At 41.2% G+C, this 18,861-nt stretch overlaps 1 protein-coding gene across 3 annotated transcripts in view; it reads left to right on the forward strand.

The window, feature by feature from the left end:
- PDGFD (platelet derived growth factor D) overlaps positions 1–18,861 on the forward strand; it is a 150,891-nt gene that overhangs the window by 114,515 nt on the left and 17,515 nt on the right. For all 3 annotated transcript variants that reach the window (XM_068423896.1, XM_068423911.1, XM_068423904.1), the window contains 2 exons: positions 4,586–4,787; positions 18,130–18,344. In XM_068423896.1, the coding sequence (XP_068279997.1) occupies positions 4,586–4,787; positions 18,130–18,344 (417 nt within the window). The remainder of the gene's footprint in view (positions 1–4,585; positions 4,788–18,129; positions 18,345–18,861) is intronic.

Consider the following 18,861-nt stretch of genomic DNA (forward strand, 5'->3'; position numbering starts at 1 on the left):
AATGGCACCTGCAGAGAGGAACCATGTGTCCATCTTTGGAAGAGGATGAATTAAGAGTTTATCCAACCGATACTGGGGTAAACCAGTATTTTTTAAGGAAAAAAGATTCAGTATATGCCATCAGCTGTTGTAACCACATGAGATAGCCACTGGGAAACATTTCTTGCTTTCAAACTCCTTCTGCCAAGATGAAAATAGAAGATATAAACTCCTTAGAATTTTCAATTGTAAAATGTCTTGACCTAAATGGAAGACTATACTTAAAACAGTCTGGCAGGAAAATGGTTCTAGCTTTTCATTGTCAATACTGAGATTTTTTTTTAAGTGTTCATAATAAAATATTATATCTGAAGTCTCCATATTCAGCAGTGAAATGCAACTTGGGGGGAAAAAAAAGAAGGAAAACAAGTAATCCAGTGTAAAATTTTATTTTCCTCTTCATTAGATTTGATTTGTGTCATTAGCCAAAAATCTGTCCCCTCTTTGATTTCCCAAGTAAAGTTGAATGCTGGGGAATGGCAATGTAGCATCAGAATTCGTAATATAGGCAGTCGTCTTTTGTGTGCTCTCCTGGCTGGTCAGCACCATGTCACAGCTCTTGTAAACTCCTCTTAAAATGTGAGACAAGGATAAGCATTCAAAGCAGACTTGAGACCAATGTTTGGAGCGTTCATGGAAGAGGATTTAGTGATGGCACCTTTGTTACAGTAGCTGCCAGGAGTTGTCAGTTGAGGAGCAGTAAATAAAATATGGGTAAATTCTACTGACTGGTGTCCAAGGCAGGCAGTGACTAGAGAGAAAATTCTGTATTGCCAAAATTAGAAGAGGTTAAGCCGATCTCACTCGTGTTTACCCTTGAGTTTGCAAATTACACTTGCCCTTCATGATACGATGCATTGATAGCCTTGAACTAATTGTGCTGAAAGTCCTGAGTAGTAATGTTAGCAGGGCTGAGATCTACTGGATGTGCCAAGCAGGAGATGTTAAAACACTGTTTTACTGAAAGACATAAACTCATTTTTCATTCTGTTATGGGGTTAGAAAAAAAATCTATGTGATAGAATATTTTTTTTAAAGTATGATAGGCTGATGTTTGAAAATGTAAGCCTAGGGCTCCCTCATCAGGTAACTATGAAAATGAGATCAAGTACATGGTAAGCGCCATGTTAGTTATCCTCCTTAACATCATAAGGCGCACAACACGCCAAACAATAACCCAGTATTCTTTTCATATTGAAAAAAAAGTTTATGTTTCACATCTACTTGATTATGAAAAGTTGCTGTTAATGTGTTACAGGTAGGGAAATTCAGTACAAATATTACAGGTAGCAAGCTGATGCCCAAGGTCACATCGAAACCTACGGCTAAACTAAAAGCAGAACGCCAGTTTCATTAGTTTTCCCATGCCATCCCCTATCTAATATGACATACCTTCTTCCACTGGGCATGCATTGCACCCACTAGCCCTTTCTTATCCTAAGGGAAAATAAGCTAGAGAGGTTGAGCAATTTTTCCCAAAGACACCAGGTAAAAAGTCTGAGGACATCTGAATTCTTCAGGAGAGAAAGGTTCAGGGATTCTGCTTTGGTCCTGAGGGGCAGACAAGGGTCCTGTCAGTTGCCGACAAGATGACATACTGTTCTGCTGATGCTCAGTTAGAATGGCAGCTCTAAGTTTTTTCCCCTCAACCCACAGGCAACCCAAAGACTCATTTTAGGATCTGGGTACATTACAGCTCTCATTTGAGAGTGAGAAAATGCTTTCTTCCTTGGCTGAGGTCATATCACAGAGTCATATTTTGAGTTTCTTTTTCTCAGAAAGTTAAAACCAATACTTCTGCCCTTAACCCAGTATGGCAAATCCAGAAAAAAAAGGAAGCAAAATTCACCTCTTATTAGGTTAGTTTCCATTATTTGTGAAGTAATGTTATGACCAACAAACAACTGTGGTGCACACATTGAACTGCCTGTTAGCTTCACAATACAGATAGAAAACAGAAAAGAATGAGGGAACAGAAATTAAGGGTAAGAGCACTGACAAAAAAAAAAGATACCTTTGTGTCCCATGAAATTAAAAATGTGTTCAGTGCTCTTAAGAAATGTAGAAGAGGTACATAATGTGGAGAATCTTTGCTCTTCATTGCTTCTTGCTTTTCACTCTTCCTCGTGCCCTCTCTTTGGATGTGATCTCAGAAGCCAGATTACAACGAGCACAAGCTCTTCTAAAGCTTGCACATCGTTCTTGGCAAGACAAAAGAGAAGCAGTTGGGTTGGCAGCTTTGAAGTTGCTTTTGGGCCTGTCACACGATGTCGCTGCCAGTAGGTTATCTGAGCTGTTGAAATAATTCCTCTTGACTTGGCTGTCACTGAGAAAAAGTTAAGCTTTCTTCTGTGTGTGAACAAGGTTGCACAAATCTCTTGAGTAGGAGCCTTTATATGAAAAGAAAATGGGAAATCCCTGCTGCCTGTATGGGTTTGAAATGCCTTGCAAATTCACAGCCTGACCCACAGTTCTGTAATGAAATGCACAGCTGAACACATGAAGAAAACTCTTACATTGTCTAAGCCACACACCTATGGCCTAATTTTTATGCTGCTGTTTCTTCAGCATCCTTGCACCATCTCCCTCACTTTTGAAAGACAGTCAGGGACTGACTTTTCCCTGTTGGGCTGCAGTCACAGACAAGCCATGAGCTCCACTGAGCTCTCCTCAATAAGCAAGTAGCATTTGGGTGCATTTTTCTTTTGTAACCTCAAAGACTGCATTAGCATCCTGCGTGATGCTCACCCACAGCACAGTCTCTCCTGCAGCATTGTTTTAGATAACAACGCTGTGTTCATTTTGCTGGCGTGAGCTTTTCAACTCCTGGGCCTCCCATCTCTCTGATGGTCTCTATTCCAAGCCACTTAGAAGTCAGGAGAGATACTTTGAGGTATGCCTTCCCTTTTAGTGGGTCATGAATTTTTACAGCCATCTGCACTGTGTCTTATTTAGCGCTGCATTGTAGAGGCATCGCAGTCACAAGTGGGCCCTCTGAAACTTTTTGTGCTGTTGGCGATAAGCGGTAAAGTGCAGCTATGCTTTCTTGACCACACTATTGTAATGTTTTCTATTCTTTTTCTTGTTTTTAATAATTTGGACTGTCCATACTTTCAGCAAACATATGGAGTAAAATATCAAGGACTGTTACTTTTGTGATATAACTTACTGTTAAAGACAAATGTTTTATTTTAAAAGACATATATACTTTAAAACTATTTTAGTAAGCATTGAAGGACACAATCCTGCAAACAAGTGAGTAACTTCACTCAAATGAGTTGACCTTTCTATTACTACCCAAGTGAAGTTAACTACAAAGATTAATAGTTTAAAGTATGCATTTACTTGGGAGATGAGGCAAAAAATTATTTTGGGGAGCCATTAATTTTAAATGTCATATTTCTGCTACATTACTTCAGAGCTGGGTTCTCATGAGAGAAGAGGGTTTCTAGGGGTTTTCCCCCAATGTTTTAATTTATAAGACCAAAATCCAAGCAGCTCTTGTACTGTATTATGCTTCTTGTTGGATAAATCAGGTATTTTGATTGTGGTCCTTCATAACATAACAGATCTGCATTAATAGTTTTTCTTACACGTATTTTACCCATACTATTAGGCTTTCCCTTGGACAAGGGAAAAAGTGGTATCAGGGTAGTGTATACTGTGATTCTAAATAACGATTTTTAAAAATGTTTAAAGTTGTCTCCAGTAAAAATGAAATTGCTGCAGTCTTTCTGTCAAAGTCACGTTGTGCCACAAGTTCAGTGGGAATCAGATACGCTTAGAGAATGGTACTTGGCCCTTCCTGGTGGGAAATAATATTCCATTTGGTATTACAATATAATTGTGAGGATATCACTATGTTGGTAATCCCAATATTCATTGTTACATTGCTGAGATCCAAATATCACATTTTTTCTTGTTTTCTTAGTAACTTGTATTTTTTGGTAAAAGGGTGAGAGAATTGGTGTTCATCAGTGTTTCATAATGCATTTAATTACTGGGAATAAAAGGCCATCTTTTCAAGTCTTTAACCAAGCCAAATTTGTCATCCAAATTGACCAGGGAAAGAAAGACAGTCCAGTGGACTTGTTGCCTCTTTGCTGTGGTTTCTGATCTGCCTATTATGGATTTACCAACAGAGCTGGTAGAATTGTGAAGGCACCACCCCAGCACTACAAGGCACCTCCATTCTGTGGTCATGGCCATCACAGGGGTTTCAAAAGATATTTCCATTGCATCTTTGTATATGTGCAAACCGTCGTCCACTTTGAGGAGTGGGTGTGCATGTTGACAGACCAGCAGTGGCAGTGCTTCCATGCCCTGCATCTCCTCCAGGATTTGCTTCGGAGTTCCTTGGTGTCTCTTCTCCTTGCAAAAAGAAAACACAGGCATAACAAAGCCTGGCTCAGCTAAGGACTTCAAAAGATGGCCCAAAGGAGCTGTTTCAGTCAATAATGAGACAAATTTCTCAGTAACTGTTTTCAGTTGTTTTAAGTGGTGCTGTAATTTATTCCAAGTACACTGAGATGTATGTCACTCTTAGGGGGTATCCTATCCCTCTCCATCAGTGACTGACCCTACGCTCACAGCGGAAGCACTGGATCAGACCATTGCTGCATTTGACACGGTGGAGGATCTGCTCAAACACTTTAACCCAGACTCCTGGCAAGAAGATCTCGAGAATTTGTACACAGACAGTGGCCACCATTATCGAGGCAGGAGCTACCATGACAGGAAGTCCAAAGGTAGGAAAAGACACTATATACATACTTTGGGGCAAGACCAGGATATTCCTTCACTCCTCACAGAAATGTCCTTTGGTGAGGTATTAGATTCTGGTGCCTGTGTTCCTGTTGGAGTCACAGGGCAAGGTGCCACCTATTAAAACCAGGGATAAGTCATTTAATCCTTAATCATTTTCTGACTGAGTAGGATCTCGCCTGAGAAATCAGACTGAAAACTGCCCATATTATGATGAATTCACAAATAAAAACATAGGTCCACGTGTAAAGGACAGATGGTTCTCAGCTTCACACTCTTAAACATTGCTTTGTGTGTAAGGTATGGGGTCCTAATTACCTGCACTATCATCCTCCTTTAAATACCCTGCTTAGGGATTGTTCTCTGTTGAGTGAGGAATAATCACTTTTTTCTCATTGTGCTTAGGGAAGCATCTGGTGCAGACACCTGTATGTGCAGCTGGTTTTTTAGGATGTGAACATCTCGCTGTTTTTCATTATGTTGGCAGGGAACAGTATTATGGTTTAACATCTTTGTCTGTAATTGAGCAAAGCACACATTTCTGGGTTATGTTTCTTCTTTCCTTCTGTTAGTTCAAATCATCCACCAAATGGTAAAGCAAAAGGATATTCAGCTAGCAGTAGAAACCCATAATGATAAAGAAACACTATTTAGAAGAGACAGTCGTGCTCTGGGGTAACCATGCACTGAAGGGCCTGATGAAATTGTCCTTTATGTGCAAGTACAGATCTAGGAGGTCTGTTAGGGTTCTCCAAGATGACAATTGCTGTAGTTTTTACAGAAGATCTGGAGTTAAATATTTTATTTGAATTCTCTTGTTAATACTGTCTTCCATTCTTGGAAATGGAGTATGTATTCATAAGCATTCTTCTTTATAACTTTAAAATTACAGTGCCCAAATCACAGTTCTGATTCTATGTAATCTACCGTTTATTTGCATCTCAAATCCCATCCCCTCTACATTAAGCATGTGCTAAGCAGGGAGAGAGGATTTTAATTCTATGTTTGTAACTTACTTGCTATCAAATGATGAGGCTTTGATCTTAAAAGGGATATATAGGCTACATCTGTATTAGGGAAAATAGTGTCGAGGAGTGTTCCCAGGCCCTGAAATCCAGTTACTATATTGCTAAATTATCAGCCTGGTCTGTGCTTAGTCTTGGCCTAGCCAAGTGTCATTCTCCCAGGTCATTGCTGGGCATGAACCAGGAGTTGGCAGAGACCACCTACCATTCCTGGTGGGTAGTTTGCATGTGGCCACCTTGTCTGGGAGAGTAAGAGATAAATGGTAGGGATGTGGGCTGTCCCATGGCTGTTGTCCTTTGTGTAGAAGAATAACCTCAGGCACATACTGTTTATTGGTAGAAGCACAGCCCAACTTGGCGTATAGTTTCCAAGACATGTTGTCCGTCTCTGTTTTTAGGCTCAGCACTTCAAAGGAATCTGCAATAAAGCCCTGAGCACCCATCCAGTGAAAACTGGACCCCTTTACTTTGTTTCGTTTTGGCACGTCAGAAATTTCAGGCAACCGCCAACAGCCCATGTTTTGTGAAAAACATCACCTAACTGCCATTGCATCACTTCTGAGATCAATTTGATCTCATTTAGGGATCTGTGAAACGCAACCTGTGTGTCCCTTATTCCCGTGCTGGATTTGGCACCGAGAGACATGTATACAAAAGAAATGAAGGGTCTGTTTTGATTTTAATAGAAGCTGATTAGAAACCTGGATCATATACTGGTTCTGCTCTCCAGATTTCATTTGATTCTCAGATTATATTTGGCCTAGTATCCCATATATTTAAATGACCACATATATATAAAATAGCATTTTCTGCTTTATTGATGCTGATCATGTAGGCTAGAGGTATCAGTCTGATCTGATAGTGCTCGGGAAATTCAGATGCATAAAGGTTTCTCCATTTAGTACAAATGTAATTCAGCTTCTTGCATAATGAAACACTGTAAAAAACATAAAAGAGTTTTCCAGTTATTATTCCCTGACTTGTTAGGAGCCCACTGGACAAAAGTACCTCACCTCAATCAAATCCTTAAAAAATTTCACTTAAGAACTTTTATTTAGTCATAAACTTCTGACAAGATTAAAGACTTGTTCTTGGGTGATGTCAGGAGTAGGGAATAGCTTTAACAAGTCCTTAAATTAGAAATGGTTGGTGGCTTTTAAACACAGACACTGTGGATCTCTGAGGAATGTTTATAGGCACTGGGATAACCTTGCAACAAAGAGAGCAGTAGATTATATCGTCATTTATTTCAGATATCTATCTGTTTCTTCCAGCTTAGGTTTTATTTTTTATCCTTAGTTAGAACAGCCCTGAGGCAGATAAGAACAATTTGATGAAATCTCTGCCTATCTTTCACAGCATTTACAGAACATGTGATATAAACGGTATAAATGAATCACTAATGATTTCGCTCCTATACAACTCTGCCATACCAAATTGTGCCACAAAATTGAGCTTAAGAGGCAGTGTTGCTGAACACCGATTCTGATAACAGGGATAGGTGATAAATGACATTTAAATGGTATGTTTTCTTAATTTGGCAATCAGTAATCTACAACGACAAGGATCAGGGTCAAGGAGATAAGAAGTACAGTATTTTAGCATAGCTGAAAACTCACAGAATCACAAAACAGATGAAGTGGAAAGGCACCTCAGGAGTTTGTCTAGTCCAACTCCCCTGCTCATGGGAGGGTCACCAATAGCAGGTTGCTCGGGACCATGTCCAGTCAGGTTTTGAACATCTCCAAGGATGGAGACCACACAACCTCTCTGGACAACCTGTGTCTGACCACCCTCCAAACAAACAAACAAAAAAAATTGGGTTTTTTTAACATTTAAAGAGGTTTTCCTATGTTACAATTTGAGTCCAGTACCTCTTGTCCTTTCAAAGCCAACTCTGACTCCATCTTCTTTACTCCCTCCCATCATGTATTTATACACATCGATATTCACATACACAGATCGATCCCTTCCTGGATACCTCCTGCAAGAACCTTAAAGATGAAGAGCGTGTTGATTAAATCTATGTGTATGATAACTCCTTTTCATCTAAAAATCTGATCTCACACCTCTACAACACTGATGCAACTCTACTGAGTTAAATGCATTTCTTTCTATTTACACTATTGAAACGAGACATTGGTATCGGGTGTGTCTCACTAATAATCATATGAACTTTGCAATTTAATTCTACATATGTTCAGTGAGGTTTGCTGTTAAACCCTCTTGTAAAAGTTAACTATAGAAGCATAGTGAAATCCAGACTGGCAGAAAAGGACAGAAAAGAAGGGAGAAGACACACATTCACATTTTCAAAATCCTTAAAGGAGAGGCCTTGTATAAGCTATAAACTACAGTGTACACCTCCTAGACGAAAATGTGGCACATAGAGGTTTCAAATAACCTTGGAAGCAGTTGTAAATATATTCAAAAAGGTTTACTAGCCATTGCTGCGTTTTTGAATATTCAGCCTTAAGATCATCCTAGACTCTTAGGGAAAAAGCAGGTCATACTAAATAAGTATATCCTTTAAAATAATTACTTTTGCCTTGCTGTAATATGTTGTGGCTGACCTCAGTGCCTTAGTAATTTGGCTACTACAAATATAAAACATCTCTAAAAGGATACTGGCTTTTAGATTATTTAATACTGTTCTTAGCAAGAACACAGGCAGATATGGAAACGAAAACAGCCATACTCTACAATTATGTTGAACTTCTAGACAAACAGGCTTCTATTCTTTTAGAGAGTCATAAGGAGCACTCAGACGTGTTTGAATCATAGAATCATTGAATTGTTTTGGTTGGAAAGGACCTTTAAGATCGAGTCCAACCATTAACCTAACACTACCAAGTCCACCACTAACCCATATCCCTAAGCACCACATCTACGTCTTTTAAATACCTCCAGGGATGGTGACTCAACCACTTGCCTGGGCAGCCTGTTTGAAGGAAACCTTTTCATCCTATAGTTTAAATTTTTGAAAGCATCAGTGTATCAGCTTGATAATATTAGAAGAGCTCCTCAGAGATACTGTTGTAAACAGTTCCAACCATCAATTAAACATTATTTAACTTTTCCCAAATGCTTGTTTACATTTATCTTTTGTTGTTCACTCTGAATTTTTACACCCCATTGAAAAAGTCTTTATAATTTAAAAAAAAAAAAACCTCTCCTGTGAAGTGGCTTGTGTACAAATGAAGAAAGAAAGGAGAAAGAAAAAGTTCACTGTTTCTCGTCATAGGAGTAGATCCAAATGTCTAGGCGATGGTACCTAGAGAAAGGGGTCATCTTTAAAAAGGAAGAGTTTGGGGTTTTGTTTTTTTTTTTCACAAATAAACATAGGAAGCAGGAACACATGTAGGTAGATACATTCTGGTAATTAACAAGACTACACATGCCTCTGAGCTCATTTTCTTTTTTTGGAAATAGTGTGCAAGAAGCCTTTGGCTATCAGAAGAAATTAATCAGGTGGGACATTCTTGCAATAACATCTGTCTGCAATGACAGCTTTGTAAGTTAAATAAATAAACAGTTGCTGGCATAGCCACACTGCTCTCTAGAAGGGGAGTAGCAAGGTGAGACCACAAGTCTTCATGGAATGTTTCTGCTGTCCGTTGCCAAATAGGTTCCCAAGATCAGGCAAGGTTCACCATGTCCTTAACAATAGTTTTTAATTGTCACTGCTTACAATGGTCTAGCAAGAAGTTAACATTTTAACTCAGGAATGTAATTACTCAGAGGTTTGCAAACAGTGGCCAATAAATTACTGCAAATGTCCATGTACTCTTCCTTGAAAGGTTCTGGGATGGCTGCCAGCAAGTTTCAGTGCACCAGACAGGGAGTGCAGGCATCACGAATGCTGAATGCCGCTCATTCACAGCAAATGTGAGTATTCCAAGTAGATGGAATACCTTCTCAAATAGCTGCTAACTTAAAGTATTCTCCGTGCTTAAAAAACAGGGTATTTCTTCCATCCTTCTTCAGTTGGGAACAAAATTGTCTGTTTCATCCAAACTACACACATTCGTTCATTTCACAATCTAATTCATATCTACATTTGTACTCTTGCCCCTCTGTGACAAATGAGATTTTCCGTTATCCTTTACATGACATTATTATTGGTCACTGCAGTGAAAGCTTTTCTTATTAAACCCTTTTATAAAATGCTAGTGAAACTTGCAGCATATTATTTATCACTGGAATAAGCTGTTCAATTCCATTGATTTCAATGAAGCTGTGTCCATTTACGACACTGATAGTTTGGCCTGCTTTTGCTTTTTGACCCGTACCACAGCTGATAATTGGTTTGCCAGTCCATAATAGGCCTATATATTGTGAACCTTGTTTCATGCGGGCAGTTACAATCCCACTGAAATCCTGATCTCTCATTCCTCTAAAATAATAGCTGCTGTACTGAGGAGGTTTATCTTGGCATTGTGATTCTGTAGTAAATGCAAATTGCAGCATCTTCTCCCCAGCTCCCGCGAGAAAGACTTGGACAGCTCCGAGAGTTTTCAGGTATATTTAACAAAGTGCTTATTGTGGTATCATTAAGCATGTGCAGTGAAACAGTGAAAACCATCAGCCGTATGTGTTGAAAACTGAAAACCACAGGGTTTGGTCAACGTTCGGTATGGAGAAGAATATTTTCATTAGTGTCACTGCATTTAAGTGATTTAACCAGTGGAAGATGTGACTGGTTATCATATGTATGGGACTGCATTTTCCAGCTCAGGTTCAACCACAGCATAGCTTCAGTCAGCTACAGCACGGCTCTGCATGTCTTTGACTGCTTGTACAGTACCTCTATTCTACCTGGCACAGTCCTAGCACAGAGCTTTATGCTAGTGGAGCATGAATGCTGGGGAGAAAGGGTTCAATACATTCACAGGTCTCTGAGAAATTATGTGCTCTATAGGAGGAATTTTTTACAGCCAAGAGTCAAAATTAAAACAGTGGCACAACAACCTTTGTTACAAACTGTAAGCCACACATGAAAAGGGATGAGAGTCAAACTAGAACTGTCCCCACTTGACACACAATACTCCAACCACACTGTAGTTCCATGCCTTGCTGATGCACAAAATATGAACAGGGGCAAGCTAACACATGCAGGCCCCTTTCGTGAGTACATCTCTTTAGCTGTCAGAAAGAGCACAAGAGTTAGAAATTTTAGCAGAATTGGCACTGGTTTGCATGCCTTTGGCAGGAGGCCCAATGGGATGTAGATTTCTGTTTGACATCCAGGGGAGGATGGTCGGTGGCTGGCAAGTCTCTGCACTCGTTCCCTGTATAATGTGGGCAAGTCCCTTCAGTGAAAGTTAGGTATTTTGACATCTTTGAGGATCTGAGCCTTATAGTCTGTCTACATACAGATGATTCTTAACATGGCCTGTCGTCAACATAGTCTGGTGCTGAGTGTCATGCTGAAATCTGGTTCCACACATCCACATTCCTTCATAACAGACCAAAATCAGACTTTTAAACCTTATTTGTCCATATGGATAGTGATGTCAATACCCTTTCAGGGAGGACAGCACACATATAGGCATCATGACAGTTAGTATCAATCATAGATTAATAGAATAATTTTGGTTACAAGGGCACTCTGTGGATCATCTCATCCAAACCTCTGCTCGGTGCAGGACCAACCTCAAAGTTAAATCAGGTTACTTAGGGCCTTCTCTAGTTAAGTTTTGAATATTTCCAACTACAGCAATTCCACAAGCTTTTGTATAACTTGTCCCAGTGTTTGACCACCCTCATGGTGATTAGTTTTTCTTTAGAGCTCACTGAAATGTCCCTTGATGCAACTTGTGATTTTTGCCCCTTGTATTTTTGCTGTGCATATCCAAGAAGAGACTGGCTTCGTCTTCCCTGGAGCCCCTTTTAGATCGCTGGAGGCACTTATTAGAACCCCCTTTAGTCTTCTTTCCAGACTAAACAAATCTGGTTCCCTCAGCTTTGCTGTGGCTGTTTTGGACCAACACCTTAACCATCATGGTCACCCTTCACTGAACACATAGTTTGTTCTAGGTAATCCTGCTCCGGCAGGGGGATTGGACTAGATGATCTTTCGAGGTCCCTTCCAGTCCCTAACATTCTGTGATTCTGTGATTCATCCTTCGCTTCTGCTGGAGGGGGCTCAAAACTGGACACGGTACTCCAGTTGCAGGTTCACAAGAGCTGAATGAAGGGGAGCATTCATCTCCCTTAACCTGCTGCCACATTCTTCCTAATGCAGGTCGGCATGCAGCCTCTGTCACTGCAAGGCAAACAGCTGACTCATGTTCAACCTACTGTCTACCAGGATGCCAAGGCTTTTCCTGCAATGCTTCTGCTTAGCCAATGTGTCCCCAGTCTGGACTGATGCATGGGGTTATTCCATGTCAGACACAGGAATTTCTATTTGTCATCACTGAAACTCATGAGGTTCTTGACAGCACATTTCTCCAGCCTGCTGAGGTCCTTCTGAAAGGCAGCCCTGCAGTACATATACAAATTTCCCTAATGTGATGTCACTGACAAACTTGCTGAGGGTTCACATCATTCCATTGTTCAGATCATTAGTGAAGATCTTTAGTAATATTGACCCCAGTGTTACCTCCAGGGGAACACTGCTAGTAACCAGCCACCAGTTGTACTTGGAATTGCTGACCATTTTACTCAAGCCTCTTGGCACTCGACACTGTCTCCCACAGCATCCTCCTAGACAAACTGGCTGCCCGGGGCTTGGATGGGTGGACTCTTCAATGGGTTAAAAACTGGCTGGATGGCCGAGCCCAGAGAGTGGTGGTGAATGGGGCAAAGTCCAGCTGGCGGCCGGTCACTAGCGGTGTTCCCCAGGGCTCAGTTCTGGGGCCGGTGCTGTTCAATATCTTTATAGATGATCTAGATGTAGGGATTGAGTGCACCCTCAGCAGATTTGCAGATGACACCAAGCTGGGTGGGGAGTGTCGATCTGCTGGAGGGTAGGAAGTCCCTACAGAGGGATTTGGACAGGTTAGATAGATGGGCCGAGACCAACGACATGAGGTTCAACAAGAACAAGTGCCGGGTCTTACACTTCGGCCACAACAACCCCATGCAGCTCTACAGGCTGGGGGAAGAGTGGTTAGAAAGTGGCCCGGTGGAAAAAGACCTGGGGGTGCTGATCGACAGCCGGCTAAACATGAGGCAGCAGTGTGCCCAGGTGGCCAAGAAGGCCAATGGCATCCTGGCCTCTATTAGGAATAGTATAGCCAGCCTGTCTAGGGAAGTGATCGTCCCTCTGTACTCAGCACTGGTGAGGCCGCATCTTGAGTACTGTGTCCAGTTCTGGGCCCCGCACTTCAAGAAAGATGTTGAGGTGTTGGAGTGAGTCCAGAGGAGGGCAACCAAGCTGGTGAAGGGTCTGGAGGGTCTGACCTACGAGGAACGGCTGAGGGAGCTGGGGTTGTTTAGCCTGGAGAAGAGGAGGCTCCGAGGTGACCTTATTGCAGTCTACAACTACCTGAAGGGAGGTTGTAGTGAAGTGGGAGTTGGCCTCTTCTCCCGGGCAACTAGCGATAGGACAAGAGGACACAGCCTCAGGCTTCGCCAGGGGAGGTTCAGGTTGGACATTAGGAAGAATTTCTTTACAGAAAGGGTTATTAGACATTGGAATGGGCTGCCCAGGGAGGTGGTGGAGTCACCATCTCTGGATGTGTTTAAGAAAAGACTGGACATGGCACTTAGTGCCATGGTCTAGTTGACAGGGTGGTGTCAGGGCAACGGTTGGACTCGATGATCCCTGAGGTCTCTTCCAACCTGGCTGATTCTGTGATTCTGTGATTCTGTGACCTTCCTATTATCTACCGAATTTGTAGTCCACCTCTCCCATTATATCTCAGCAGTTTGGCTGCAAGGATGCTCTGGATCACTGTGAAAAATCAGCAGATGCCTCTGCTGCTTTCACTGCATCCAGCAAGACAATTGTCTCATCATAGCAGACTCTCAGGTTGGTCCATCACAATTTGCCCTTGGTAAATCTGTTCTGGCTGTTCCCAGTCACCCTCTTGCCTTTCATATGCCTGGACGTTGCTTCCAGGAGGTTTTACCCCTTAATTTTACCATGGGCTGAGGTTAGGCTGACTGGTCTGCACGTGCCTGAATCCTTCTTGCCTTGCTTGTAGATGGCCTTGGCATGTGGTATAGGGAAAGTGTGGCAAGGTGGCTACCATCTCTTACGCTTCAGCTCTCGTCTGTGGCTGATGCATGAAAAAAAATGTAGTGTTCAGTTATGACAATGTTAGGGCCATGTATGAAAGTGGAACAAAGTGTTAAAAGAAACCCTAACAGACCACCTGTCTTTTTAAAATTAATCAGCGACCAGCAGCACAGATTTTCGCTCCAATCTTTAAGGCTGTCCCTTCTGAATAAGACGTGGTATTAGCTGCAGTCCCTGATTTCAGTGCTTACCTCTGATTAAGATCAATGTTTCAAAGTAAGCACATGCCATAGCACTGTGCGAAATGAGGATGGATTTAAGCATAGGATTTAAGGGGGAGGAGGGGGCAAACACTGTACCCCAACTATCCAGCTTACTGCTCCAGTACATCTTTTTATGTCTGCCTTGCCTTTAAATTGAATCTCTGATGCAGGTATTGTGTAATAATACTTTGAAGTTATTTGCATCCAGTCTACAGAACCTTTTAGTTCTAGTTTTAAATTAAGGACTCCAGTGGTTTCAGTCCTTGATAAGTAAAGCAGCAGGATTTCACACCAATCACACCAAGGCTCAGTTACATTTTAGTCACAGCAGTGAAGTGATGCATGAAACTGACTGTACTGTAAAATCTCATTGTTATATGGATAAGGAAATGTACTGGCTCCAGACAATAAAACAATCCCAAGACAGGGAAAATTGCATATCGAAGTTTTCAGCAGAGAGAGTTGTTCAGAGCAAACTGTATTCTTTCGTTAGCGGGCTGTAAACCATGGTCTAAAGCTAATTAGGCAATGGGAACTGTTCTTGAGTGTCAGTATGGTGCTACCAGAGTACAGTATACGCTGTTCACAGAAGACATTGCACACTCACCTTATCCCATCAGGTACTGGATTTCTGTAGAGCAGAGTCAAAAGAAGCGTAGGTGTTTACCTCCAGATGAATTTTTATGGAAAATGTCTTGTGTATCTCTTAAACCCTTTATTTAGTCTTTCCTCCTCTGCTTGAAGTTATTTATTTTCGTGATTTCAGCATCATTAAAATAAGAGCTTTCTGCTATTGCATTTGTCCATTTCATCCTGGACTCTGATAACTGAGATATGGCGAAGTACAGAGAATTCATATCTTAACTGATAATTCTGGGATTTGGGGTCTTGAAAACTGCTAATAAGTCAGGATCAGAATGCTTTAAGTATGATACCAAGGAGAATTCATACAATTTTTCATTGAAAAATTTCCCATAGTTTTTTCAAATATAGCTCATCATGGAAAAATACACTAAATAAAATGTGTTTTGCTACTGGTTGATTTCAGAATTCCTGAAGGAATTCATCCAGAGAAGGTTTTGAGCCCTCATTGAAAACAGCTGATTCCTTCATACTGCATAGAGAAAAAAAAAAAATCTTAATTATCTGGTTATTCCTTCCTATGCTTAGTGCAAGTCAACAGCTATCCTCAGTACTGACTCAGCTACAGCCGAAGAGACCCTGCAAAGACTTCTGAAAGTCATCAAAACTAGGCTTTTGGAGGCTAGTGAGCAAAGCCTTCCCTCCAGTGAAAGCCCTTTGCCAGGTCACCCCTTGCCATTTAAATTGAGCAGCTTAAGTACTGAAGCTAATATGTGTAACACTGTGATGGATATAATATGCTCTCTGCAGGAAAGCCCCCCCACCCTGGTCCTTTAAATGCGGGTGCTTTCCCCCTCTGCCAGTCTCATTACAAAGACTCATTTCTGTGTTGATAACACAGCAGTGATAATAGATATCAGCTCAATGCAGGAAGGAGGACTGTCGAGCCTGAGGGGAAATTTCATCTGTGATACAGCAAATTTTGTTCAGCTCCCAGACATCTTCTCCTGGACACAGATGTCAGTTCACGTGACCTGGGTCTGGGCCCTCTTTAATGGCCAGTTTGTTACTGGAAGCCTTGTTTCCTGTGTTACCTCAGCTGAATTAAGGCTGAATTAAGCCTTTGAGCCTTTTATTCTGAATCTGCCCAGAGATGCACCATCAGCAAATGCCATCCTAGTCCACAGCCAGCCTGTCCTGATAGGAGCCTGCTCATATCAGTATCCATTCCCCTGGATTGCTGCAGTGCCAGAGCATGGATGATCCAGGCTCTCCCCTCAAGAAACCTCATTTATCATGAAGGCAGAATATTTTCAGCCCTCTTCTTCCTTTGTTTAATTTTTCATTCACATCAATCGGCTGAAATGAGGAGTAGCCAGATACCTCTTTGCTATATCAGTAAGCAAAGCTGATGGCGAAGGTCCTGATGAGAATGTTTAGAGGAGTGGGAAACACTTCCCTGCGAGAAGAATTAGCCTGAGACCCTGCAATGAGAAGGGGTAGCTCTGGAGAATGACAGCAGAGAAGAAAATACCATCTGTTAAAGCAAAAAATCAATATTGTCTGGACTTCTAAGTCCTGGCTGTGGACATTCTGAGTGCATTTGTCTTCCAGTGCATGAGTATACCAGTAGCCCCATTGATTTTGTGCTTATGTCAGGAGGATGATCTATACCTCTTTTGGAGACATGCTGGCTCTCTGTAGAGAACCACTGAGATTTCATGGTGACATGTATCACAATTGCTAAAAAATCACAATTTCTCTGCTGAATTCCCGTTGACTGAGGTAACACCTTGCCAGAAAAGTGAAGCTGCTGTGATTTTCTATAATAGCACTTGTGACATTTGCGTACCCTTGCCTCTTGTATATCTGCCTTGTGAATATCTCCAGGCCAGAAGGAAAAGGTGCATGATATTTAAAAACCACAGCTTTTTCCACAGTTTACTTTGTGATGTTGACAGGGACTGAGTCACAGAAGGTATGAAGTGTCTTTGTTGGAAGTTTTCACATGCTTATAGTAAAGTGCAAGCATAGGTGCAATCAGGACCAGAGATGGTGTTGAGCTATTAAGCATGCCCACGAAAATCTGGTATGTTCACAAACACTACACCATTATCTCAGTTCTCATTTGAGCCCTTCCTATTTTCCTGATGATGTTTCTATTAGCAAATACTCTTTGGGGTGGGAACTCAACACAAGTTCACATGTCCTCCAGTCCTGAATGAATTATTGAGCTTTTGAATGCTTAGTTGGTGGACAGAATCCTAAGGAAAAGAAGAAAGCAGAAAAGGAGGGGAAAAGAAATCAGAAGACTTCCATAGAAATAAAACTCATTAAATTTGTACTTTTATCTGTGTTACAATTGTGAAAAATGTATTTATTGAAGGTTATTTTTGTTTTGTATTAGTTTTACAAGCTAAAGCTAGAAACAGCACTTAAACTCACAGTGATAGTCTGTAAGTTATTTTTATGGTTAGCTTTGCTACTTGTTTACCTGACATATCTCACAGAGATAACAGGCATTTAAACATCAACCAACTACTGGCATTCAATGAAGCTCATTATTTTTAATTGTATTTATTTGTATGCCTATTATAGTAGCATTTACCAGCTGAAATTAATATTGCTTGGATTGATTTCTCCATCTAAAAGAGAGTTATCTAGACTCTATCCATAAACAATACAGACAGGCAACTTGAGAAAGCAAGTCATGCCACCTGTCCTAAATGCCCTTGTGAGGAAAGGATGAATCACTTCCCAAAGATGTTTCTCTACTGACCACAGGAGGAGCCTTGTTTAAAGTGTTTGCCTTTTGTATGCCTGTGGTTAGGCAGAAGGAGTTATGCCCATAATAACAAAAAAAAGAGCTCATCGTCTAAGCAAGCCAGGTATAAGCAGAGGAGGGAAGAGAGTAGCAAAGGTGGAATCTCTTACCCAAGGATACAACAGATCAGTGACAAAGCAAATAAAATAACCACTCTTCAGCTTTCAGGCCAATATTTTACTGCAAGCCTTCCCTTCACCTTTATAGTCAACATGAGCTCTGCTATGGGAGTCAGCAGGAGCCGGATGAGAGCCTGGATGGCCACCTGTAATGATTTAAAATTGGTGGGTTTATGTTTATCTGTTCAGAAATCACTGCTATACTTCATGTATTTTCCAACCAGTGTCACATCACTTTGTGTTATTGACTGCCTGGGGAGTGGTATAAACTAGAGGAATGTCCCACTCAAACCTGACTAATGAAACTTATTTTGCATTGCAGTTGACCTGGACAGGTTGAATGATGATGTGAAACGTTACAGCTGCACTCCAAGAAACTACTCTGTCAACTTAAGGGAGGAACTGAAGCTGACAAATGTAGTTTTCTTCCCCCGCTGCCTTCTTGTCCAGCGCTGTGGAGGAAACTGTGGCTGCGGGACTTCAAACTGGAAATCCTGCACATGCATGTCAGGAAAAACAGTGAAAAAATATCATGAGGTATTTTCACCCTTTTTCTTTTATTTGGTACTTCTTTGGGGTATTTATTGCTTACATGGATTTTGAAGGCTCTTCTCAAAGCCATGGGTGCTGCTTACATTGTTATCATGTTATATTGATCATGCTATATCATGTTATATTATCATTATGCTTTATCATGTTATATTATCATTATCATGTTATATTATTATGCTTGTATTGTTTATCATGTTGGATCTGCAGTGCAAAAATTAGTGGGCAAAGATTACTGACTGCAGTGAAACGTCATAGGCAAAGATGCTATCATTTATGGAATCGTAGAATGTCCTGAGTTGGAAGGGATCCACAAGGATCATCAAGTCCAACTCCTGTCCCAGCATAGGACAACCCCAGAATTCACACCATGTGTCTGAGGGCATTGTCCAAATGCTTCTTGAATGCTGTCAGGCTTGGCGCCGTGACTGCTTCCCTGGGGAGCCGGTTCCAGTGGTCCACCACCCTCTGGGTAAAGAACCCTTTCCTAATATCCAACCTAAAC

This window comes from Nyctibius grandis, chromosome 2, assembly GCF_013368605.1.
Source record: "Nyctibius grandis isolate bNycGra1 chromosome 2, bNycGra1.pri, whole genome shotgun sequence".
Lineage (NCBI taxonomy): Eukaryota > Metazoa > Chordata > Aves > Nyctibiiformes > Nyctibiidae > Nyctibius > Nyctibius grandis.